The sequence below is a fragment of the Microtus pennsylvanicus genome, chromosome 1 (assembly GCF_037038515.1).
Source record: "Microtus pennsylvanicus isolate mMicPen1 chromosome 1, mMicPen1.hap1, whole genome shotgun sequence".
NCBI classification, from domain to species: Eukaryota; Metazoa; Chordata; class Mammalia; order Rodentia; family Cricetidae; genus Microtus; species Microtus pennsylvanicus.
Genome location: NC_134579.1, coordinates 40382148 through 40406208, shown reverse-complemented (window position 1 = coordinate 40406208; position 24061 = coordinate 40382148). Strand labels below are relative to the sequence as shown.

The window sequence follows — 24061 nt, the reverse complement described above, 5'->3', positions numbered from 1 at the left end:
GCTAATTTGGTGGGTCACAGTGGTTCTGCAGAATTTCCCATCCATCAACGCATCTTTCTGTCCAGCCAGCCAGCTAGCCACTTGGTATACATTCAGAGTTTCGTAGAATCCAGGCTGAGTTGAACGGACAGCTCTGGCTGCTCTTTTAGCACCTTCAGGGTAAGGAGGTCTGCAGTCCCTCACCAAAGCTCTTCACAGGAATGCTGAGGTAGTAGCGGGGTGGACAATGCCCTTCTTTTCATAGACTGAGACGTCTTCAAAGTAAGAGTGAACACAGCAGAAAACCAGCCGAGGTTGGTCAAGGCTGGCGCCGATCTGGTCCTCGAAGACAGATCTAGCTCTCCTGCCACGATTTCCTGTTTCTAGGGGATCCCAACTGGCCTCTGGCCAGCCCTACCTTGCTGCTTCTCACACTAGTGTGGGCTTCAAGTCATCTTTAAAGTTCACAACAGGCTTGGAGCGGGACCACAGCTTTTCCCAGGAGGCTCGTCCTGAAGCCTGCTCAAGGTCACTGTCTGAGGTGTCGCTGTCACCAGAGTCTGAAGAGCTCTGGAAGCAGAGTTCACAGTACGGCCGGTGGCAGCGACAAAAGAATTCGTCCGAGCTGCTGGACTCACTGTCCAGGTTGTAGCACCCAGAGGACAAGGCAGGATATCCAGGGGACACTAGGAGTCGAGACTGACGGTGCCTGGGCAGACCTGGTGAAGACGGTGGACGTGGGGCAAAAGCGGAAGGTTGGCATGGAACGCTTACATCGCATCCTCCAGCCCCCTGAGGCTCGGGCTGGCATCGCTTGCTACCCTCTAGGGCACTCCGTCTCTGGGGAGGATCTGAGAGTGGTGACAGTTTTACAGAACAGGACCGTGGTACCTTGGACCTCGCATTTTGGTGGTCCAGCCTGGGGCTGTCCCGGCTCTGCTCAACCAGCCCGCTTTGCGCACCAGAAACCGCCCTATTTGCCTGTTGCCCCATATTGAGGGCCACAGAAGCAGGGATATGAGAGCGAGCCCGCTGGGCTGCCCGTCTCCTCCTCACCACATATGGGCTGAAACCCAGTTTAGATGGGGACAGCTTCTGGGGACTGCGGGAAGTGGTGCTCTTCCAAAGCTGTTGGGAACAAGGTAGTGGGGAAAGGGGAGCCTCGGGTCTCAGGTCCAGCTCTTGTAGGACTTCCTGAAGCTTCTCTCTGACCACTGAACTGACCTGAGGTGGCCTCTCTGGGACTTCCTCTGAATTCTGCTTGGTCCTATGGGGGTCACACCCCACTCCATCAGGCATGAAACTCTGGCTGGGTGTCATGGGTCCTTGATCACCTCTTTCTGGACCCTCACTTTGTTCAGCCTGTGGCTTCGGGCTGCAACCTCTGTCCAAATGATCACAGAACTGTTTCAAAGTCAGGCTATCCTTTTGGTCTCGGGAAGGACTATCGTCCCTTTTAGATGCCCCAGGGCTTTTCAGGTACTGGGAGGCCACCGAGGCATGCAGGGAGTCCTCCGCAGCTGCACCGACAGCATTCTCAGAGGCAGTGGGGTGTTCTGAAGGTCCCTGAACTGCCAGCCCATGGGCCGAGGCTGAATGTGGGACAGTCCACTCCGGGGAGTCGTAGGAGCACTCCGAAGACATCAGCTTTACTATCTTCGCCTTGGCGTTGTTGACTTGTTCTTGCAGGCTTTCGATTACTGCGTTTTTCTGTGGAATAAAAGCAAGACCATCAACAAAAGATGCTTCTAAAGGCCTTCTGCGGTGGAAAATGTGACACTGGAGACCCTGCTTAAATCTCAGTTTTTCCAGTGTACTGGTTGGTGACTTTAAGCTTAGAGGCGGGACTTAACATTGGGTGAACTAACTAGGCCTGCCAAGTGTTTAGCACAGTCACGGGTATGTGGTTCCCAGAAAGGCAGTATGGGCTCTCCTCCCAGCCCTGGACTGTGCACTGCTGTCTGTGAGGATGAAGGGGGCCCAGCCTCAAGGCCTGCTGGTAGCTGCAGTATCGTCTCATTTCCCTCAGCCCCAAGAGGGTCAGGTTACTCTGAGGAAACCAGACTGAAGAGGGATCGGGATTGTTCAGCTCGGCCTTCTCAGACTTGTACGAACCACAGATGAATCTGAAGCGCGTCTCTCGGGATGACCACAGAGAAAGCAAACGCTTTCCCTCTTGTGAAACAGCCCGGAGAATGGGAAGGAGAGGGAGATACCATTCATACTGGAACTACATGAGCCAACAAGGATCTCAAGGCAGCTTCAACTCATCCTTGGAAGTGGCAGGGTCTCCTGGAGGGATGGGCCTCAGGGACCAACTGGCTATCATTAGCTCTTAAAGTGTGTGTATCAGCATTATTGTAGCTTAACATGTAATAATAGCAAGAATGGCAAGCAGGGTTACATCAGAGTAAAAGTCTACTAAGCAGCACAGAGAACAACCCAACGATGACCGATAGAACCAGAGAGGTTTGTTTGTCATCAGTTCCTCTACGGAGGGCCAATGTGCAGAATATAGAAAGAACCTGAAAACTACTCAGCAATAAGGACTCAAAGAGTCCAATTTTAAAATGGGTGGACGATCTAAATAGGTACTTCTCTAAAGAAAAAATACGAGTAATCAATACACATATGAAAAGATACTCAACATATTTATCCATAAGGGGAATACAAAAATCAAATCACATGAGAAATAACCTTATCCAGTTAGGATGTCTGTAGTTAAAAACGCTGGTGAGGGTGTGGAGAGCACAGAGCCCTTAGACGATGTTGGTGGGAATGAAATTAGTACAGCCAATCAAGGCGGCGGTTTTCAAAAAACTAGGATTAAAACTACCAGGTGACCCAGCTATCCCAGTCCTGAGCAGACAGAGAGCCAAAGGAAATGAAATCGCTATCGTGACCATCCTGCCATGCTTGTGACAGCACTGACTGCAAACACAAAGGAGAGAACCAGCTGAGGCGCCCGTCAACAGAAGAGCTAATCAAGAAAGTACGACACACATCAACAGAGTGTTATTCAACTCTGAAGAAGTATGACGCCCCGCCATTTGTAGAAAAATGGGTGGAATTTCAGGACATCATGTCAAGTGAAATAAACCAGACCCAGTCAAATGGTTCATGTTATTTTTCCCTCAGGTGTCGATGCAAAAACAATAATGACCTAAATTAGAAAATAGCCTATTAGGAACTAAGAAGGAAGTGTGTGGGGGTTGGGGGGGGGAGAAGTAAGGTGGGGGAGAAGGTGGGGATGGCCATGATCAATGCAGACTGTACGCAGGCCCAGGAATATCACAGTGAGTCCCATTAATTTCCAAATTAATCCGTGGTAACTTAAGAAAAGGCTTACTAGAGGAGCTGAAAGCAGATCGCTTGATTAAGTAGCTCTAGAACCCAGTGCAGAAGGCAAAGGAGACGGGAGCAGTTCTGCTGTCCTGTGCAGATGTCAGTGAGTCAACAGGCTGTGCCCCAGAGGGCAGGCAGGACACAGCTGCAGAAGTGTGCCTGTCCTAACTGCACGCTGTGGGGCAGGAAGTAGACACGGGTGTGAGCTGCCGCTGGGTGTCTGGGCATGCCCACCCTCTTGCCGTAGTGGAGGGCAGCAGTGAACTGTCTAGCTCAGAATGTGTGTTCTTCCACGCTCAAGGCAGAGCAGCAGTGAAAAGTGTCTCATGAGGAATGGATGGGCTGAGGAAGATGAAACAGACTCTGGGGAAATGGTCTGGCAAGCACTGGGTTCCAGCAAGATTTGTCTGGATAATTCAGTGCTGATCTTGTGGCTGCCTCCTTTTTAGAAGCTAACGACCAGTACTGAGATACCCTTTATCATGCCTGGAAACCAAAGAATGCTCTCTCTCGCTCTCTCTCTCTCTCTCTCTCTCTCTCTCTCTCTCTCTCTCTCTACCTCTACCTCTCCATCCCCCCCCCCCTCCAGGGTTTCTCTGTGTAGCTTTGGAGCCTGTCCTGGAACTTGCTCTGTAGACCAGGCTGGCCTCGAACTCACAGAGATCTGCCTGCCTCTGCTTACCGGGCGCTGGAGTTAAAAGTGTGCACCACCACTGCCCTGCCTGGACTCTGTCTTACAATAATAAAACTCCAGTCTGGGGGGATGGAAAGATGGCTTAGAGGTTAAGATTGCTGTTCCAGAGGTCCTGAGTTCAATTCCCAGCAACCACATGGTGGCTCACAACCATCTGCAATGAGATCTGGCGCCCTCTTCTGGCCTGCAGGTATACATGCCAGAAGACTGTACACATAATAAATAAATACATTAAGAAAAAAAAAGTTAAAACTCTAGTCTGGCTATGGACAGAACCTAGGCTTGCTTAAATAAATTACATTGAAAAGTTGACCAGAAATGATTCTTTTTGGTTTTGAGATAGGGTATCCCAGCTGGCCTAAAACTCACTATATAGCCCAAGCTGCCCTCAGATCCATGGCAATTCTCCTGCTTTGATATCCCAAGCGTTAAAATTACAGGCATGCACACCACACCTGGTCAGAAATGACAATTTAAGGGAGGAAGGCATGGAATACAACCTTCCAATAAACCTGCAGTGGCCTGTAAGTTCCTGTCCCTGGGCAAAACCAGGAGGTGGTATTTACTGGTGCTGGCTCTCCTGTTCTTCCTTGCCATCAGAAGAGAAGCCAAGGCCAGTGAGAGCCTGATGGAGCAGGCGGAAGGGACTTTCAGAGGAGTTCCCACCTGCCAGGTCTCCCTCCCCCTCTTGAAGTGATGTAGATCCGCTGGTCGGTGAGGGGAGACAGAACAGAGTCCACGAGTGACAGGGGAATGTGTCAGGTGGCTCTAAGGACCTCACAAGGTAACCATGGTGGTAGCTGCTCAGTAGAGACTTGATCCCCTTCTTCCTCCCCCAGTGCCCATTCCTGAAACCCACCCTGCAAGTCCTCATGCCAGCCTCAGCAGGCAGGAAGAAGCCGTAGCTGATGAGCCCACTCTAGGGGTGAAATGGGACTTCTGTCTCCTTGTGCTTTCTCTCCAAATGGCTTTGAGTATAGGAAACTCTTATGAACATCCAGATGAGAAGAACGCCCTCCTCCCAGCTCACCAAATGTCTGAAGCTGGCTGACTACCGATTTAGAAACATCAATGTAAACAGTCAATTTCCCTTCTTCCACAAAAGGAAGCAAGACTGTGTTTTCACCCCGGCTTTGTTAATTAGAGGCGTAGTGTGAGGTCCTGCCACAAGGAGTCCGAGATCTGACCTCCTGCGGCAGCAGCTTTTACACGAATATTTAAATCATTACTTTGGTCTACGGTGACACGGAAGAGGACACGGACCCTAGGAGTCCACATCTCACGTTTCTAGTACCAGGACAAAAGAAAGGGTCGCCAGCACAAGGGACAGTCTGCCCACTGCTCTCTTGCACAGTGGTGCAAGAGAAACGCGCTGTGCGAGAGGCCAAGAGAAGACCTGATTGTGGTGGTGCATGCCTGTAATTCTAGTCCTTGGGGAACTGAGGCAGGAGGATCGCAGTTTAATGGCAACCTGGGTTACACAGACACTGTCTCAAAAACAAAAGCAAATAGAAAAACACACAAATGAGAAGCTGGGCTGTCAAATCATGGCAACTGCAAGGGAGGTCTAGTGAGCTTAGACCAAACCCTGGCTCGGCGGTTGCTGTCCTGCATAAGGAAAAGGCAGCGGGGGTAGCACCCAGGATGAAGAGCCAACCATGCCCTGGCTGCCCACCTCCGGTCGCCAGGACTGGCTACTGGCTCTCGGGCCTGTTCTACGGAAGACGCTCTGGCATTGCCAGCGCAACAGAAGCCGTGTTTTGCTGCTAATGTACTCAAGCCTGCAAAGGGCTCTTGCCCTGCAGACTCAAGGTTTCTTTTGGAAAGAGCACATTCAGCCACTGCGTGGGAAACAGGGTAGCATGGCAGAGGTACAATAAGCTGCTCAAAAAAATTACCATAAGGCTAAAGAATCCGTTCCAGTCCATTTGGCCGTTCCAGTGTTAGCTGATTGTAAATGAGGACCGCCCTGCTGAGTCTAGCCAAGTTTCAGGCCTTCTGTTTATTGGGGGGAAATATTTCTTTAAAAACTTTGCAGAACACCAGAGGCAGGGCCACTGCCCTGCCAGGTGGAGAGACAGCTGGCTTTAAAATAATGCCCAGAGTGATTAATAAAGAGGGAAGAAAAGCAGAGGTTTCTCTGATGAGTAAAGAAGACCCAGAGGGGAGGCTATATTGTGGGAGGCCGAGAAGCAGGGCCCCGTGAGTGCTGACCAGGCTTGGCCTTTCATCTGGGCACGACTATGTCTAAGGTTTCTCCCGCACTATACTCTCATGAGGATGTTCATGCCCAGGACACAGTCCTGCTATCAAAAACAAGTTTGGTTTCCCTAATAGCACTAACTCAGGCATGTTTTGCATATATATATATATATGAATACACACGCATATGTGTAATTTGATTTAATTTGTGTCAAAATACTAATTCCTTCGCCTGGCCTGTACTGCCTTCTTATGGAGCAGAGTCCTCAGGGTTTTCAAGTCCACACTATGCTTGTCTGGGAGAGGGGTCAATTCTGGTTTAAGTACAGAATAAAGAAGGGCCGGCCGGGGCACCCAGGCTGCCTTGATGCTGTGGTGACCTTCAGAGACGCGTATTCACCCCACCCCCACCTGTAGACACATCGGGGAACGCTGGGCACTGAGAAGGTTGAGCTGCCCCAGAGAGGCCCCATCATGTTGTGGACACAATGGCATGACTGTACACAGAGAGTGCTCACACAGATCCTAGTCGCTACAGCTCAGGGCCTTTCTAATGCTGGTCCCTCTGCGTGGGTTTGTTTTGTTTTTTTGACTCATTCCCTGGCCAATTGGTCCTCATCATCAGTCTTCATCCAGAGCCTTTTCTGACTATTCTGCTGGGTTTCTTTTCCCCCTTCCCCAGCCCATCGCTCTCACTTATCAACCTGCTTGCTTCTTTCCTGGTTGCCATCACTTTCAATTCTTTCCTTTCTGTGGATTGCTCCCACAGGTTGAAGTTCCTCACAGGGAGCCTGCTAGGCAAGGTGAGGCTTACTTCTGTGAGAAGCCTCTCCATGCAGCTCTTCTCGTCCCTCAGGTGGCCGTTCTGGTCCTCATCAAACTGGCTGTGGAAGGGTTTGCTAGGAGTGCTGAAATATTTGGCCATGCGTTGGGTTGTTTGGTTTTCTCCTTCAAATGCCTTCCATTGCTTCAGCTGTTAGTCAAAAGAACACATGTTATTTATTTAATCGCACGCCCAGAAATACTTCCCTTGCTCTTGCTCGTAAATACCAAGGGACAACACTGTCACCAACACACATAGGCACGTGCTATTTACTCCTTGCAACGCCATTTGCTCTGCAGTGTCCATGGGCAGTAATGACAGAAAACACAGACGATGTTAAGGTGTCATGCTTTAAAAATGCCCAAGAATAAGGCAGACTATGATAGAGAGCAGCCTCTCTGGGGTCAAAGTGTCAAAGGAAATCAGAGCAAAGATGTATCTCGAGCAGTGTTCTAAACTCCTGGTTGGGAGCTGACTGAACAAGAACATGTCTATGATGCTTCCCCTAGTGTGTAGTTCCTCTTGGCATTTTCAGTTGTTGAAGAAAGATGTGTTAATTGTTGGAGGCTTTCTACTCCAAATTAATGACCAAAGACCAAATAAAAACCCACAGGTTCCCAAAAAGAAAAACAAAAACAGAATGTTAGGCATGGCACATGACCATATTTTCAACAGCGAAAATGGGTAGGAGTGTGACTTTTCCACGGTCACACATCACTTTTGACAGCTGGAATCAGGACCACCACACTTTGGATTCTCATGTAACTGATGAAGAGACAGAACGTTGGGTATCCAGAAACTGTTTTGGGGGAGCACTCGGTTGAGGCATGGGCTGGTCAACTTTCATAGTGTCAGAAGTGAGCTAGACCATTCTCAGACAGGAGTCTGCTACAGAGTTGCAGGGACACTGTATCTACCTAGCAAGTGTCGATGATGTGAATGACAGGGGACCATTGCAATAGAGGCAGAGACCTCTTATCTTCGGCATCTCAGTATCCCTGCTGGAGCCAGGCTGGCACTGCTGCCAAGGACTAGCTCACCATAAGCACAAGGCCATGTTAGCCTTGGGTTTAGCTCCCCTAAGCTGGTGGGGCCATGGCACCATTTGACCAAAGTCCTCCAATCCCTTTCAGTTCCTTCTTTTGGAAGGTCCTGGTCCTCAAGATTCGACTCTTTGCATTTTCTGGGATATCCATAATCAATCCTCAAGGAGCAAAACACTTCCTCCAAAGGACCAGCAAAAAAAAATTTCTGGCCTCTGGGTGACGTGGGTGCTATAGCACATGTTCTGGCTCCTCACGTCTCTTACCTGTCTCTGAGTCCTTGCACCTGGTTGACTGTTGTCTCAGACGGCCAATGGAATTTCGTGAATGTAATGTTAAGGTTGGGGATGGAAGGATTATTCAGATAGGCCACTGTCATTAAAGAGTTCATATAAGTGAGGAGGAGGAGAGTCAGAGAAGAAGGTGCGGGTAAAGAGAGACAGAAGGGATGGCCATGAAGATGCCTCTCTGCTGGATCAGAAAGGGGAGGGAAGACCATGACCTAAAGAAGACAGGGGGCCTCTAGAAATTGGAAAAACCAAGAAATGGATTCTCCTCTTGTCTGAAGAATAAATACAGATCTATGGATACTTTGGTTATAGTCAAATAAAACCCATTTCAGATATCTGCCCTACAGAACTGCAAGACTGGTGATTTGAAAGAGAATGGTCCCCAAAAGGAGTGGCATTATTAGGAGGTGTGGTCTTGTTGGAGGAAGTGTGTCACTGTGGGGGCACACTTTGAGGTCTCTTTTGCTCAAGCTTCCCTCAGTGTGACTGTTAGTCAACTTCCTGTTGCCTCTATGTCAAGATGCAAGGATTGTTAGCTCCAGCACGGTGTCTGCCTGCACACCATCACGCTCCCTGCCCTGATGATAGTGGACTGACCCTCTGAAACTGTAAGCGAGCCACCCCAATTAAATGTTTCCTATAAGAGTTGCTGTGTTCATGGTGTCTCTTCCCAGCCATAGAAACCCTAAGACAAAAACAATACATTTGTTTGGTTTAAAGTCACTGGTGATTATTACAGCAGCCACAGGAAACCGGTACCCGTGGGAATCTGTATGGCATCGGGCCACACTGTGCTTCTAGAAACCCACAGCGCTGCCCCTCTACCCTCTCACCTTATCTCCATTTCAAAACTAGCAGAGAGGCTGGAGAGATGGCTCAGCAGTTCAAAACACTGACTGCTCTTCTAGAGGACCCCAGTCCGGGTCTCAGCACCCATGTATTGGCTTACAACTGTCTGTAACTCCAGTTCCAGGGGGTCTGCTACCTTCTTTTGGACTCTGTGAGCACCAAGAATGCACATGGTGCAAAGACATACATGCGGGCACATAAAAGATGAATAAAAATAAAATTAACTGAAAAATAGCAAAGAGTGCACTGGCAAGATGGCACAGTGGGTAGGGGTGCTTGTCATTAGGCCTGGTGACCTGGGTTCACTCCCAGGAACCCCCACAGTGAAAGGAGAGAACCAGTTCCTCCTGAAAGTTGTCCTCTGACCTCCCTCCGTGCTCCATGGCATTCATGCATACACATATGCACACATATGCACATATGCACACATATGCACACACATACACATATGCACACACATACACATATGCACACACATACACACATGCACACACATACACACATGCACACACATACACACATGCACACACATACACACATGCACACAATACACATATGCACACACATACACATATGCACACACATACACACATGCACACACATACACACATGCACACACATACACACACGCACACACATGCACACACGTACACATATGCACACACATACACACATGCACACACATACACACATGCACACACATACACACATGCACACACATACACACATGCACACACACACGTATGCACACATACACACATGCACACACATACACACAAGCACACACGTACACACATGCACACACATACACACATGCACACACATACACACATGCACACACATACACACATGCACACACATACACACATGCACACACATACACACATGCACACACACACGTATGCACACATACACACATGCACACACATACACACAAGCACACACATACACACATGCACACACATACACATTTGCACACACATACACACATGCACACACATACACACATGCACACACATACACACATGCACACACATACACACATGCACACACATACACATATGCACACACATACACATATGCACACACATACACACATGCACACACACACACATACACACATGCACACACATACACACATGCACACACATACACACATGCACACACATACACACATGCACACACATACACATATGCACACACATACACACATGCACACACATACACACATGCACACACATACACACATGCACACACATACACACATGCACACACATACACACATGCACACACATACACATATGCACACACGTACACATATGCACACACGTACACACATGCACACACGTACACACATGCACACACATACACACATGCACACACATACACATATGCACACACATACACATATGCACACACATACACACATGCACACACATACACACATGCACACACATACACATATGCACACACATACACACATGCACACACATACACATATGCACACACATACACATATGCACATGCACATACACACAAATAAAAGTATTTTTAAATACAATAAAATGAAAAGAGTAAAGTCTGGATATTCCTTCCCCGGAGTTGTCCCACTCTTACGAGTTTTTTCTCACTTTCTGTCTTATTTCTTTCTACCTGCTTGCTGCATTTGTCTCAAGACTGACCTCCAACTCCCGTTTGTTGTGAAGATGCCCCGAGCTCTAGGAAAGTCTAGGGCAGCTTCCAAAGCATTCCGGCATGCGTATTTTAATTCCTCTTATATCTACTTCCCACCAGACTTAAAGAGGGGAAGGACCCTGTGCGTCACTGCCTGTACGTACCAGCTAAGATGTGACCAGAGGACTCCCAAATAAACAAACTATGTTCTCCAGTCTTGTGGGCACAAGGGAAAGGGGACAAGTCCTAAGTGTGTAGCGAATGCGGGGCTGAAAGAGAAAATATCCTCGGAATTTTGCCTTTCGGGATGGAATGGAGAGTTGGGGGATGGGTCACACCCAGGTCACAAAAGCAGGGGCTGGCTGGAGGCTGGCGATGACCTCAGCGCTTGGCATCAGAGACACCCAGGCATTTCCTGAGAGCTGTGTACAAGCTTCTTAGTTCCCTTGCCTACAGTCGCTTCACCCTGCTCTCCAGCGCCACCTAGAGACCCTTCCGACAGCAGCTCAGAAGGCTCCGGCTAGCCCAGGACTCACCTCCCTTTCAGCCAGTCATCCGATCCTCCCCCTAGCCCCCCTAGGACGTCTCTCGGCCCTGGGGGCACAGTGCGAGTCTCACAGGGAGAGGCAGCCCTGCTTCTACCAAACATCTCTGAGCTCAGAGGAGAAATCAATATAGGAACAAACCTCGGTCATTTTTCTCTGATGAGAAACGATTTAGCCTCTAAAACTATAATACTATAAAATATAGTTTAATCTCAGAACACTGTAAGTTCAAGAGGCAAAACCGAGAGAGAGAGAGAGAGAGAGAGAGAGAGAGAGAGAGAGAGAGAGAGAGAGAGAGAGAGAGAGAAGATGAGAGGAGAGGAGAGGAGAGGAGAGGAGAGGAGAGGAGAGGAGAAGAGAAGAGAAGAGAAGAGAAGAGAAGAGAAGAGAAGAGAAGAGAAGAGAAGAGAAGAGAAGAGAAGAGAAGAGAAGAGAAGAGAAGAGAAGAGAGGTAAAGAGACAGGAAAACCAAGAAAACCAGGAGGAAAAGGGGTGAGGCATGGGAGGGACGGTCGCCAACCCACCACATTCTGGGACTCAATAGCGGTCCCTTCCCCGCTCGCTCTCCGGCACAGTTGGCAACAGTAGGTAACTTCTGGGGGACAGCAGTTAATGTGTTCATCACTGATGCAGAGGATTCTAACGCCAGAGGAAGGAGGCCTATGCTGAGGCTCAGGACAAAGGGTAAGAGTGACGAGCAGAAACACAATCCAGGACCAGCCAGGGAGACTGCCTCCATTTTCACAGGGCATGTTGCTCAGAAAGCCTTTCCCTTCGGAGTTCCTTGGTGGTTAGTGTTTGCCTTCTCTCTTCCTCCCCCATCCCCTGCTCTCTCTGTTCACTATAAACTCTGCTCCAGACCTATTCTTTATATATTTTAAAATTTAGTCTTTTGTATCTGTCTGTCTTTTGCTCCCTTAGTTTGCTAACTCAATATTTTGTGGTGTTTAAATTGCCTATTCAGGGCTTCATTTCAATTTAGCATCGGTTTTCATCCTTACTCAATATTTTATTATCTAAGACTAGACTCCTGACTTTGTGCTTTGCTTTTGTTGAAAAGGGGCAATGCCCTTGGAATCCTGTTGACCAAGCAGAATAAATATCTTGGAACATTTCCAGCTGTAGAAGAAGGCCGGACCTTCAGCCACGTGGTCTCCTTTGTGCCTGCGGGTTTTCCTCAAGAATCCTTTTGCTAGGTGGTGACACAGACCTTTAGTCCCAGCTCTCGGGAGACAGAGGCAGGTGGATCTCTTGTGAGATGGAGGGCAGCCTGATCTACCGAGAGAGAGTTCCAGCCAGGGCTAAACAGAGAAACCCTGTCTCGAAAACCAAGAAACCAAAACCAAACCAAAATAACAACATCAAAAACCCTCTCCTTTAAACAGAAGGAGCTACAGTATAATAAATATATTTTATTGATCACAACTGACTGCCTTCACGCCAGACATTACATATATTCAGGTATTCAAGGCAGAAAGAAGGTAAAAAGGATATGCCAACAATATTTGTCTTTATTTATTTCTTTCTTTTCAGGAAGGTAGGAAGTTTCTAAGACACCCTCCAGGAAACCTCTAGCATTTCAGATGGTGTTCTGGGGATACCTCTAGCCAGCGGGAGGCTGGAAAGGCAAATGCTTCGTTCTTTCAAAGCTAAATATGAAAGGAAAGGAACGGCAAAAAAAAAAAGGCTAGGCCATCCCAAAGTTTCTCCTCACTTCTATATCTCCTAGGGAAGAAGAGCCCAAACAATGAACCTCCACTCTTTTTGCTGTTATTGTTTTGGTTTGGTTTTTCAAGACAGGGTTTCTATGTAAAACAGTCCTGCTCCCCCTGGACTTGCTCTGTAGACCAGGGGGGCCTCAGACTCACAGAGATCCACCTGCCACTGCCTCCTGGGTGCTGGGATTCAAGGCGTACGCCACCACCCAGGTGAGCCTCCACTCTTAGTGGTCTTCTCTAGCCCAGTTCTTACAGTGTTAGATGCTGCGAAGTCCCTCCAGTTTGTAACACAAAAGGCACACCCAGGTTTATCCAACCCCCCCTCCCATTTGTTTATTGGCTGAATGTTTTGTTGAGAACTATTGAGCAGGAAGAGACTGAAGTGCCTACGGGTCACGCCATGGTGGTCCAGGGTTGTCTGTAACCTTGACAGTCAACAGTGGGTGAGCCCTTAGTTTCACCACAGGAAGGGATTCAGAATGGGGCTAGGCTCAGGGGAAGAAAGGGAGAGCGAGAGGGAAAAAGAAAGCATGCAGCGGCTAGATCACTGAGGTGATGGATAGCCCTGTGGCCCATCAGCTCAGGAAAACAGCCACAGAGCTTTCCTCCCCAGGCTTAAAGACTTCCCTGCCTCTTCTCTCCTTGCCAGGATGTGTTCTTTGCTTCTGCCTTCCTCCTCTATTTGATTTTATTCTTAACCTACATAATAGGAAATACATTTTAATCTCTCTCTATCTTTCTCTGTGTGTGTATGTATTAATGTAGGATTCCCCTCTGTATGCCATGAGTATGTTTTATTACCATTGGTTAATAAAGAAGCTGCTTTGGCAGGGCAGAATATAGGTAAACGGGAAAACTAAACTGAATGCAGGGAGAAAGACAGCTGAGTCAGGCAGATGCCATATAGCTGCCATATAAAAAAAAGATGCTGGAACCTTACTGGTTAGCCACAGCCTCGTGGCGATACATAGATTAATAGAAATGGGTTAATTTAAGATGTAAGAGTTAGTTAATAAGAAGCCTGAGCTAATAGGCCAAGCAGTGTTGTAGTTAATATAGTTTCTGTGTGATTATTCAGGTCTGGGTGGCCAGGAAATGGATAAGTAGTCTCCATTTACAGTGTGTCTTTCAAAACAGGGTTTCTCTGTGCAGCCCTGGATATCCTGTGTCCTCAATCCTGCTCTGTAGACCAGGCTGGCCTTGAATTTACAGAGATCCACCTGCCTCTGCCTTATGATTGTTGGGATTAAAGGTGTGTGCTACCACCACCACCCAACTAATTTCTCCCTTTCATAAAGAGAGAGACAGAGAGTATCTGAGGGTGACTCAACTCTCCTGCCTCCTTCTCCCAGGAGTTGGGGTTACAGGGGTTCACCACCACACCTGGCTAGGAAAACCATTCTACATCTCGAAGTTCTAACAGAAAATTCTCTATGAACCTGCAATCCCAAATCCCAAATTAGAAAGGAAAAGGCTTTCTTCTTTGAGGTTAGTCTGAACTACACAGTAAGTTTCAGAGCAGAGTGGGAGCTGGGTGGGAAGCAGGGGTGCGGTCACCTCGAGGAACAGACCCCCCAGCACCGGTCGCTCTCTTTGGCCTGACTTGGGAACAGAGCTGTCTTCTCCTAAGCATTGAAGAGGTACGGAGGGGCTGTAGGCCTTCTTCTGACCACCATGACTGCAGGGAAAGCAAGTGGCCCATCGCGCCCGTGAAGAACCCTACAAAGCACTCGTGCGTACCTGGGGAAGGAACACACAGCAGTTCACAGTGGTTGTGCAAACGAAGATCCCTCCAGATGTGAATCCAAAGACTAGATTGGGCCAGGAGTGCAAGTATTTGGTGAGCACGAAAATCAGGCCCGCGGTGAGCAGCAGGAGGTTGACTCCGACCATGATGGTCAAGGATTGGTTCACCGGAGGAGAGCTGACATGGTTGGTCAGGCCAGCCAGGTAAGCACCATACAGCAGCAGCAGCCCCTGCAGGAGGAGCAGGAACCACAGGTCAGAGGAGCAGGGTTGGGGCCAGTGTCCTCATCGGTAACACCAGCTAATCATATCTGCCTAAAGGTTTGCTATGAGCTCACACTAAGAGACGTCCCTAGAAACCAGGAGGTAAATCCTTCTACCTATGGGTTCTGAAAGTCACTTCCGGTTCTTCACTAAGAAGTTTATCAGAGGCTGGCGAACAAGCTATGAGATAATACAACATTCTTCGGGGAGAAGGCACAGAGCCTAGTGGCGGTGCCTAGGAGTTCCACCGATGGGCAGTGGGCATGCGGAAGGCAGGGGAGCCGGCTCCTGCTGTTGTTTATGTCGGGGGGGGCGCGGGGGGCGTGCTACATATCCGTTTTGGCTTAGCAGTGAGCGAGGCTGAATGGCATGTGGGAACCAGAAGGGACCTGCGGTGCGCTTCTCCAGTCCTGTGCTACAGACACAGGGCAGTGCCAGAGGGAGGGGCCGCTATTTGATTTCCCAGGGTACTCAAAGGCACCATCTGCCTGCCAGGCTCTGCACCTGCAGGTCTGCCTCTGCCCGCAAGAGCAGGGTTTTCTGCTCCACACAAAGGAACTCCATAGGCTACCGGTGCTCTGTGCAGCAGGGGTTCTTGGGAGAAGAAAGATGGAAAAAGAGGAGAACAAAGGCAGGCTGGGACCCCAGCAAGAAGGAGGGGAGGGACAGCCAGTAGGCGCTACATCTGAACTGCTTTGTGACATTCCCCGCCTCTACCACAAGGAACTGGGGCCCAGCTCTCTCTTCACAAGCAAAAATCTGTCCTCCCGGTTCTCACTTGTACTAGGGAGAAAATGGCGTGGTCCCTGACAGTGCTGTTTCCCCGGGACAGCTGCGCACATCTGGACGTCAAAGTTTTCACCGGCCATCCTCGGTGTACAGATTCTGTATGCACTGGTCTTTCTGACTTGCTCAGAGCACTATGCTACAAACCGTTGGGACCAAGGACATTCACAACCAGGCATGATGGGTAACTAGGCATCCCAGCACTAGTGAGGCTGAGGCAGCAGGATTGCTGTGAGTCTGAGACCAGTTTGGGCCACACGTGGAGACCTTGACTCAAAACAACAAGAGCGATAACATCAGGAGGGCAACAATAGCAGAATGGAGGGCTTGGCTGGTAGCGAGGGGAGAGGAGGCCAGCCAAGCCCTTGTTCAGAACTGGAATGTGTAGATGCTGTTGGGTATGAGGTGAGGCTGAGAGCTAAGGGGATTTGGGAGAAGGAAAGTCAGGCCAGGTATCCTGTTGACTCTGACATCACATGACCTGGCCAACTCCAACTGCAGGCATGGCTCTCGGGGGGGGGGGGGGTAACTTTGGAAGCTTTGGTTCTACCAAATGGGGGTGCAGGGTCAAAGCCGCTCACCATCGGATCTTCACTGATGACCCTGGGTAACTGGTACCACTGAGTGCCACTCAGCACTTACATCATTACCAAAGGTGAATAAAATTAACTCTGTGATTCTGAAATGTTAGTATGATTTTCATAGAACAGTTTAATTCCAATAAGGGAATATTAATTTCATTAATATTCTTGCTAAAAAGGGAAACAGGTATGAGTAAAAGCCAGTGTGCCCATGACTGCTATTTGAGGGTTGCCACACCTGATCCTTGATTGTCATCTGTCTTTTGTTAGCAAGCTTGGGGCGGGGGTGGGGGGTCAGCCCTTCTCAGGAGCTCCTTGCTGGCTGGTGCCCCCAGGAGGTCAGCTGAGGTGGTATTCCTTTCCTCATATCTATAGACACCGCGGTAGTAAAAAGAAGCGCCATGGGAACATGCAGAAAATAATGGAGGAGGTGTACGAAGACAGGGTGTGGGGTGGAGGGATGAAGTGGAGGATAAGCTCCAGAATCCAAGAACTGAGCTGACCGAGTGCTTCAGAAGTGTCCAGAGGAAGAACAAGAATAACAAGATGGAAAGTTCTGCAGCCCTCGCTAAGGGCAGGGGTGGCTGGAAACTCTAAGAGGGTGAAAGCCGCCCTAAAGGGGCTGTATCATTGTCCCTACTCAAGGGGGAATATGGCTCCTGGGGGTTAGATGAGGTTGGGGTTCAGCTCAGAAGGAGTTCAGCACCATTTCGCAGCATTCAGAGGTTCAGTTCCTAACCATTTCCAGGATACAAGCGAGTGATGGCTGTTTGCTTCCTGGATTCTTTAAGAAAAGAAAAAAGAAACCCTCCTAAGCCAGTTACAGTGAGTCACATTGTGAGTTCAAGGACTGCCTGGCTTACACAGCCAATGAGGGCTGCATATAAAGACCCTCAATAAACAAAGTTCCTCCCTGAGAAACCCACCCCAAACAGAAAAACCAATCATAATATGAGAGAAACTGATCTCAGTGATTTGTCGGTAGACTGAAAGAAGGCCCATGAGGGGTTGCAAAAGTGCCCCTCTAAATGTAAACGGTGAAGAAATAAAAGGTTCACAGTTTGGGACTTCCGCATGAGCCCAGGCTGGCTCTGAGCTCACCATTCTCTGTCATCTCTATCCATGAATAAATCTCATTAATTCGCCATTCTCTTTCCAAACCCATCTTATTGGAGACGGTCTGTAACCTGTGGAGTTGTGGTACCAACCTTGCATCCCCAAACCAGAGCAATCCAGACATCGGAGTACCGCGAAGCACAGGCGTGTGTGTTGGTCAATGAGCAAGACACATCTCTCCCTGTCACCTGTGAGGGACACAGGATCAGAACCAAGGGCATTAAATTCCTGGGGCCACACAGCAGAGCTCTGTGAACTTCCAGGGGTATACACTCCTCCCTAGCAGAGAATTTCCCTGCTCCGTACATAAAAACGGGAGAAAATGTAGAAAGGTTTATGTTCTGTTAGAACCTAAACCAGAGTGCCTGAGTGAGAGGGAAGGGAGAGAAAGGTGGCTGGCTAGAGACACCGGGCCACTTCGGGGCTTACCTGAGGGTGTGGGCTTTGCTACCACGGTGGCTTCAGACAGCACCTCAGCAAAATTACAAGAGTATTCTACATCGTGAACCATTATTCAAAAATAGTCTTCACTGACCCTTGCAGTATCGATTCCATTCAGCCCTGTATCTGAACTCTTTCTCCTAATCTTCACTTGAGCTCAGTGTAGTAGGTGATCTTGTTACCTCCTCCTTACCCCTCTCTCTGGAAAGGAGAGGTTTGCAGCCTTCCCCCAGGAGCACGGCTGGTGCAGGGTGTGATGTGAACTGAAGAATACAGAGACAGCCTCAAGACATCACCTGTATCTCTCAACAGGGAGTGGAAGGCAGCTCCCTAGAGCAGGATGTTCTCATCAGTGACTGCAAGCCCAGAGAGAGTTGTCAGGCAGATTCCCCAAGCACTGACATCTGGGAGGACACCCACGAGAAGATCAGGGGCATGAGGAGCATTGTGGGTGGCAGCACAGGCTGCAGACACGTGACAGGGTGCCCAGGGCAGCCAGGACTCCTGATTGCTCTGCAGGCCAGCTGTTGAGTGAGTGCTGCTGACTGAGCGCCAGCACAGAGCCCAGCCCACATGAAGAACTAGAAGGCCTAGGGATAGGCCCTCACCTTCACGCTCACACCAAGGATCTGGAGGCACTGGATGGGATCAGTCAGCACCCACGTGACAAGCAGGATGACATCAGCCACCACCAGGACTGCCACCAACCCCAGCAACTGCAGGTCTTTGATAATCTGCAAAAGAGTCACGGTCAAAATGTCTCCTCAATTGCTGGCTGTATTTAACACGATTGCAAGAGTGTGCCCTGTGTTCAGAGCTGTGGGCTATAGTAACAGCACTCCATAGGACCCAGCCATCAACGCCACCACCACTAGCCCTGTTCAGAATGAGGCTGTAAGACTGAATGCCTCCTCATAAGTATTCAGTTAGTATTATTGGTACCACTAAACATTTCCATTTGTTTAACATTTTGTTTATTTTGTTTTTGATTTTCAAGATAGTTTCTCTTTGCCCTGGCTGTCCTGGAACTTGCCCAGTGGACCAGGCTGGACTCAAACTCAGAGCTCTACCTGCCTCAACCTCCTGAGTGCTGGGATTAAAGGCATGCACCACCACTCAGCTGGTTTAATATTTTGATGTTCTAACTTTTCTGGCAGGGGTTTCCAGGGGTCTTATAAAGGAAGTTCACTTTTATTTCTAGATGTAGCTCTATGAGCACGTAGAGAAATGGAGAGGTTTTACTGCCAGACTTCGCCATTAGCTCAGGTATGGGATTAAAAGATGAAGGAATTATTAGCATTTTTTCTATAATTTGACTAGTATGAGAGAATGTTTTTTTTATTTATTAATTTTTATTGAGCTCTACATTTTTCTCTGTTCCCCTCCCTACCTCTCCCCTCCCCTTCAACCCTCTCCCAAGGTCCCCATGCTCCCAATTTACTCAGGAGATCTTGTCTTTTTCAACTTCCCATGTAGATTAGATCTATGTATGTCTCTCTTAGGGTCCTCATTGTTGTTTAGGTTCTCTCGGATTGTGATTTGTAGGCTTATGAGTGAGTGCATGTGATAATTGTCTTTCTGGGTCTGGATTACCTCATTCAAAATGATGTTTTCTAGCTCCATCCATTTGCCTGCAAATTTCAGGATGTCATTATTTTTTCCTGCTGTGTAGTACTCCATTGTGTAAATGTACCACATTTTTCTTATCCATTCTTCAGTCGAGGGGCATTTAGGTTGTTTCCAGGTTCTGGCTATGACAAACAATGCTGCTATGAACAAAGTTGAGCACATGTCCTTGTGGCACGGTTGAGCATCCTTTGGCTATATACCCAAAAGTGGTATTGCTGGGTCTTGAGGAAGGTTGCTTCCTAATTTTCTGAGAAATTGCCACACTAACATCCAAAGGGGCTGTACCAGCTTGCACTTCCACCAGCAATGAAGGAGGGTTTGTTCCTTTACCCCACGACCTCTCCAGCATAAGTTGTCATCAGCGTTTTTGATCTTGACCATTCTTACATTTCTTTATTTACATATGAGGGTGCCCTTGTACTTGGGGCATAGATGTTCAGTATTGAGATTTCCTCTTGTATGCAGCAGAAGGATGGATTCTGTGTTTGTACCCAATCTGTTAGCCTGTGTCTTTTTTATAGGGGAGTTGAATCCATTTATATTAAGGGATATTAAAGACCAGTGATTGTTATCTTATGTTAATTTAGCTTAGTTGTTTGTGATGTTAATTTATGTGTTTTCCCCTTCTTTGGGATTTGCTGTTGTGAGTTCATCTATTATCTGTGTTTATGTTGATGTAGCCAGTTTCCTTGGGTTGGAGTTTTCCTCCTAGTACTTTGTGTAGGTTTGGGTTTGTGACTAGGTATTGGTTAAATCTGGTTTTGTCATGGAATATCTTGTTTTATCCTTCTACAGTGACTGAAAGTTTTGCTGGGTCTAGTAGTCTGGGCTGGTATCCATGTTCTCTTAATGTCTGCATAACGCTTGACCACGACCTTCATTCTGACTTTCATTGTCTCTAATGAGAAATCAGATATAATTCTGATAGGTCTACCTTTATATGTTACTTGGCCCTTTTTCTTTGCAGCTCTTAAAATTCTTTCTTTATTCTGAATGTTTAGTGTTTTGACTATTATGTGGCAAGGGGACTTTTTTTTTTATCCAGTCTATTTGGTGTTCTATAAGCTTCTTGTATCTTCATAGGCATATCTTTCTTTAGGTTGGGAAAGTTTTCTTTTATGATTTTGCTAAATATATTTTCTGTGCTTTTGAGTTGAACTTCTCCTTCCTCTATACCTGTTATTCTTAAGTTTGACCTTTTCATGGTGTCCCCTATTTTCTGGATAATCTGTGTTAAGCTTTTGTTAGATTTAATGTTTTCTTTGACTGATGAGTGCATTTCTCTATTGTATCTCAGTGCTTGAGATTCTCTTTCATCTCTTGTATTATGCTGTTTATGCTTGTGTTTGTGGTGCCTGATTGTTTTCTCATGATTTCTGTTTGTATAATTCCCTCAGCTTGTGCTTTCTTCATTGTCTCTATTTCAGTTTTCAAGTCTTGAATAGTTTCTTTCATATGTTTGATTATATTTTCCTGGTTTTCTTTAAGGGATTTGCTGATGTCTTGCAATTTTTTGTTTGTCTTTTCCACCATTTCTTTGAGGGAATTCCTCATTTCCTCTTTAAGAGTCTCAAACATTTTCCTGAAGTTATTTTTTATGTTATTTTCTTCTCTTTCATCTATATTTGGTTGTTTGAGTCTTGCTGTTGTAGGGTCTTTAGGTTTTACTGGTGTCGTGTTGCTCTTTGTGGTGTTGTGTGTGTTCTTACCTTGTCTACTCGTCTTTTCCTCTCATTGGTGTGGTTGGGGCTGTCTGGGACTTTGGTGATTAATCTTGGTGGATCCAAGGCTCAGATGGCTGTTCCTCATGGTACATGGTACATGAACACCATGTTCCTGGAGGTCGCTCAGCGTTCCCAGGGTTTGCTCTTCTCCATGGAGTTTGCTGTCTCAGGCCTGCTCTGGTCTAGGTTGCCAGCTCAGACCTGTTTCTCTAAATGTCCCTGGACTGGATCTGCTCCTGCAGAGGTCCCTGGCTTGGGGTTGATCCTGCAAAGGTCTCTGGCTCTGATCTACTCCCTTGGAGGTCCCAGACTCATGCCTAGACCTGCAGAGGTTTCTGGTTCCTGCCTACTCTCTCAGAGGTCCCAGACTGATGCCCAGACCCACAGAGGTCCTGGCTCAGGTCTACTCCCTCAAAGGTCCTAGATTCACACCTGGAACCCCACAGTAGTCTCTGGCTCTGGTCCACTTGCTCAGCAGTTGCTCCCCTGTACCTGCTCCTGTGGAGGTCGCTGTCTAAGGTCTGCTCTGGCTCAGGTTGCTGGCTCAGTCCTGCCTTGCAAATGCCCCTGGTCTGGATCTGCTCCTGCTCCCATGGAGCTTGCCATCTCAGGCCTGCTCAGGCCTATGTTGCTGGCTCAGTTCCCTCCCGTGGAGCTCGCTGCCTCAGGCCTGTTCCAGCCTAGGCCGCTGGCCCCAAGAGCTCTTTTACAAAAATGAATTCATGTATTGTGTTATATGTGCATGTTCATACACTCAGAGGAAGGCCAGCTTGTGGAAGTTGGTTCTCTTCTTCCATCACATGGGTTTTAGAGATCAAATTCAGACCATCAAACTTGGCAGCTAGCGCCTTTACTCACTAAGCCTTCTCAATACCTGGGCTCTTCATTTCTGCAGAGTCAAAATCCCACTATCATCTGTCCAAGCAGTCACCGGGATCCCTTTTCCATATTAAGTAGTTGCGGTCACCGCTACTTCAAAGCTGCTCACATCTTTCCTCTCTGCATGCATCCTATAGCAGGTTCCTGACAAAGTCCATTTCCCTTTCACACTGCACTAAAGCTCAGCATGAGCGGCTGAGACAGGTGCTCATCTTGGACTCTTCTTTTATGAAGTGAGAATGTTTTTTTATGACAATAAATCTTAAACTTTTTATGACAATTTAATAAAAATATGTATAAAACTATTGATTTTTATGTTTAGTTTTTTATATATTCTAGATAACTATCTAATTGGTAAAGTGTTTTCCATTCTGTAGGCTTCTTCTTTGTCCAAATGATGGTGTCCTTTCCGTACAGAAGTTTTTAGTTTCGCAAAGTCCCGTTTATTAATTGTTGGTCTTAATGCCTATGGTGTTCATTCAGAAAGCCTCTGCCAGTGTCAGAGAGTCCAAGCCTATTCCCACTTTCTTTTCTACCAGTTCAGGGTATTTGGTCTAATGTTGAGGTCCTTGATCTTTTTGGAGTTCGGTTTTCTACAGGGTGATGGATGTGGTAGATCCACGTTCTTGACAACCACCAAAGGAAAGAAGCAAGCTAGTTATAAAGTTCGCAAGAGCAAGATAAACTTTGCTTAATCAAATCGCTCACAAGAGAAACCACTGCTAGCAATTAGGGAAAAAAACAAACTCTGTACGGAGAAGCAAAGATCAGGAGTCAGACCTCACCATATAAGGTCAAGTGAGAAGACACTGGGAGAGATCATCTTCATCCAAGTACGGAAACAAAAGGAAACATTCGAAGGTTGGGATGCAGCTAGCGGTAGATCCACTGCCTAGTGTGAGTGGCTCTGTTCTCCACCCCCAACACTACACAACAAGCAAGTGGCACTATATCTTTTGGAAATACAGTCACAATAAAGACATTTTCAGTCCTATGAAGCTGAAAGAGTTCAGCACTTCTACACTCACACTAGAATGTTTTTAATCCTTCAGATCAAAAGGGAATGATACCAAATGAAAATGAGGATATAAGGCTGAGAGTGGTTATATACTTCTTTAATTCCAGCACTTGGGAGGCAGAGGCAGGTGAATCTCTGAGTGGCAGGCCAATCAGGGCTACATAGTGAGACCTCATCTCAAAAAACAGACAAAATGTGTACAGGAAATTAAGAGCACTGGAAATGTCAACTATTTAGGAAAATGTATAATTTATTTTTCCTAAATAACTACGAGATAATTGTTTAATAAAAATTACAACAACTGAGTGGGGCTTATAGTACATGTAAAAATGAAAGCAATAGCACGCAGAATAGGATGAGAAGAAAGGGAAGTGCACAGCTGCATGGTGACAAGTGCACAGCAATAGCACGCAGATTGGGATGAGGAGAAAGGGAAGTGCACAGCTTCATGGTGACAAGTGCACAACAATAGAGCACAGATTGGGATGGGAAGAAAGGGAAGCGCACAGCTTCATGGTGACAAGTGCACAACAATAGCGCACAGATTGGGATGAGAAGAAAGGGAAGCGCACAGCTTCATGGTGACAAGTGCACAGCAATAGCGCACAGATTGGGATAAGAAAGGGAAGCACACAGCTTCATGGTGACAAGTGCACAGCAATAGCGCACAGATTGGGATGAGAAGAAAGGGAAGTGCACGGCTTCATGGTGACAA

The 24061-nt window shown here is 47.5% G+C and overlaps 1 protein-coding gene across 1 annotated transcript in view; it reads right to left on the bottom strand.

Moving 5' to 3' along the window:
* Positions 1-360: 360 nt before the first annotated feature.
* Positions 361-24061, bottom strand: part of Gpr156 (G protein-coupled receptor 156) — an 86498-nt gene continuing 62797 nt past the window's right edge. Inside the window, exons 6-10 of the mRNA XM_075955050.1 lie at positions 18705-18830; positions 17748-17843; positions 14903-15139; positions 7035-7193; positions 361-1689 (exon numbers count right to left, since the gene is read on the bottom strand). Coding sequence (XP_075811165.1) covers positions 409-1689; positions 7035-7193; positions 14903-15139; positions 17748-17843; positions 18705-18830 — 1899 coding nt within the window. The 3' untranslated portion in view covers positions 361-408. The remainder of the gene's footprint in view (positions 1690-7034; positions 7194-14902; positions 15140-17747; positions 17844-18704; positions 18831-24061) is intronic.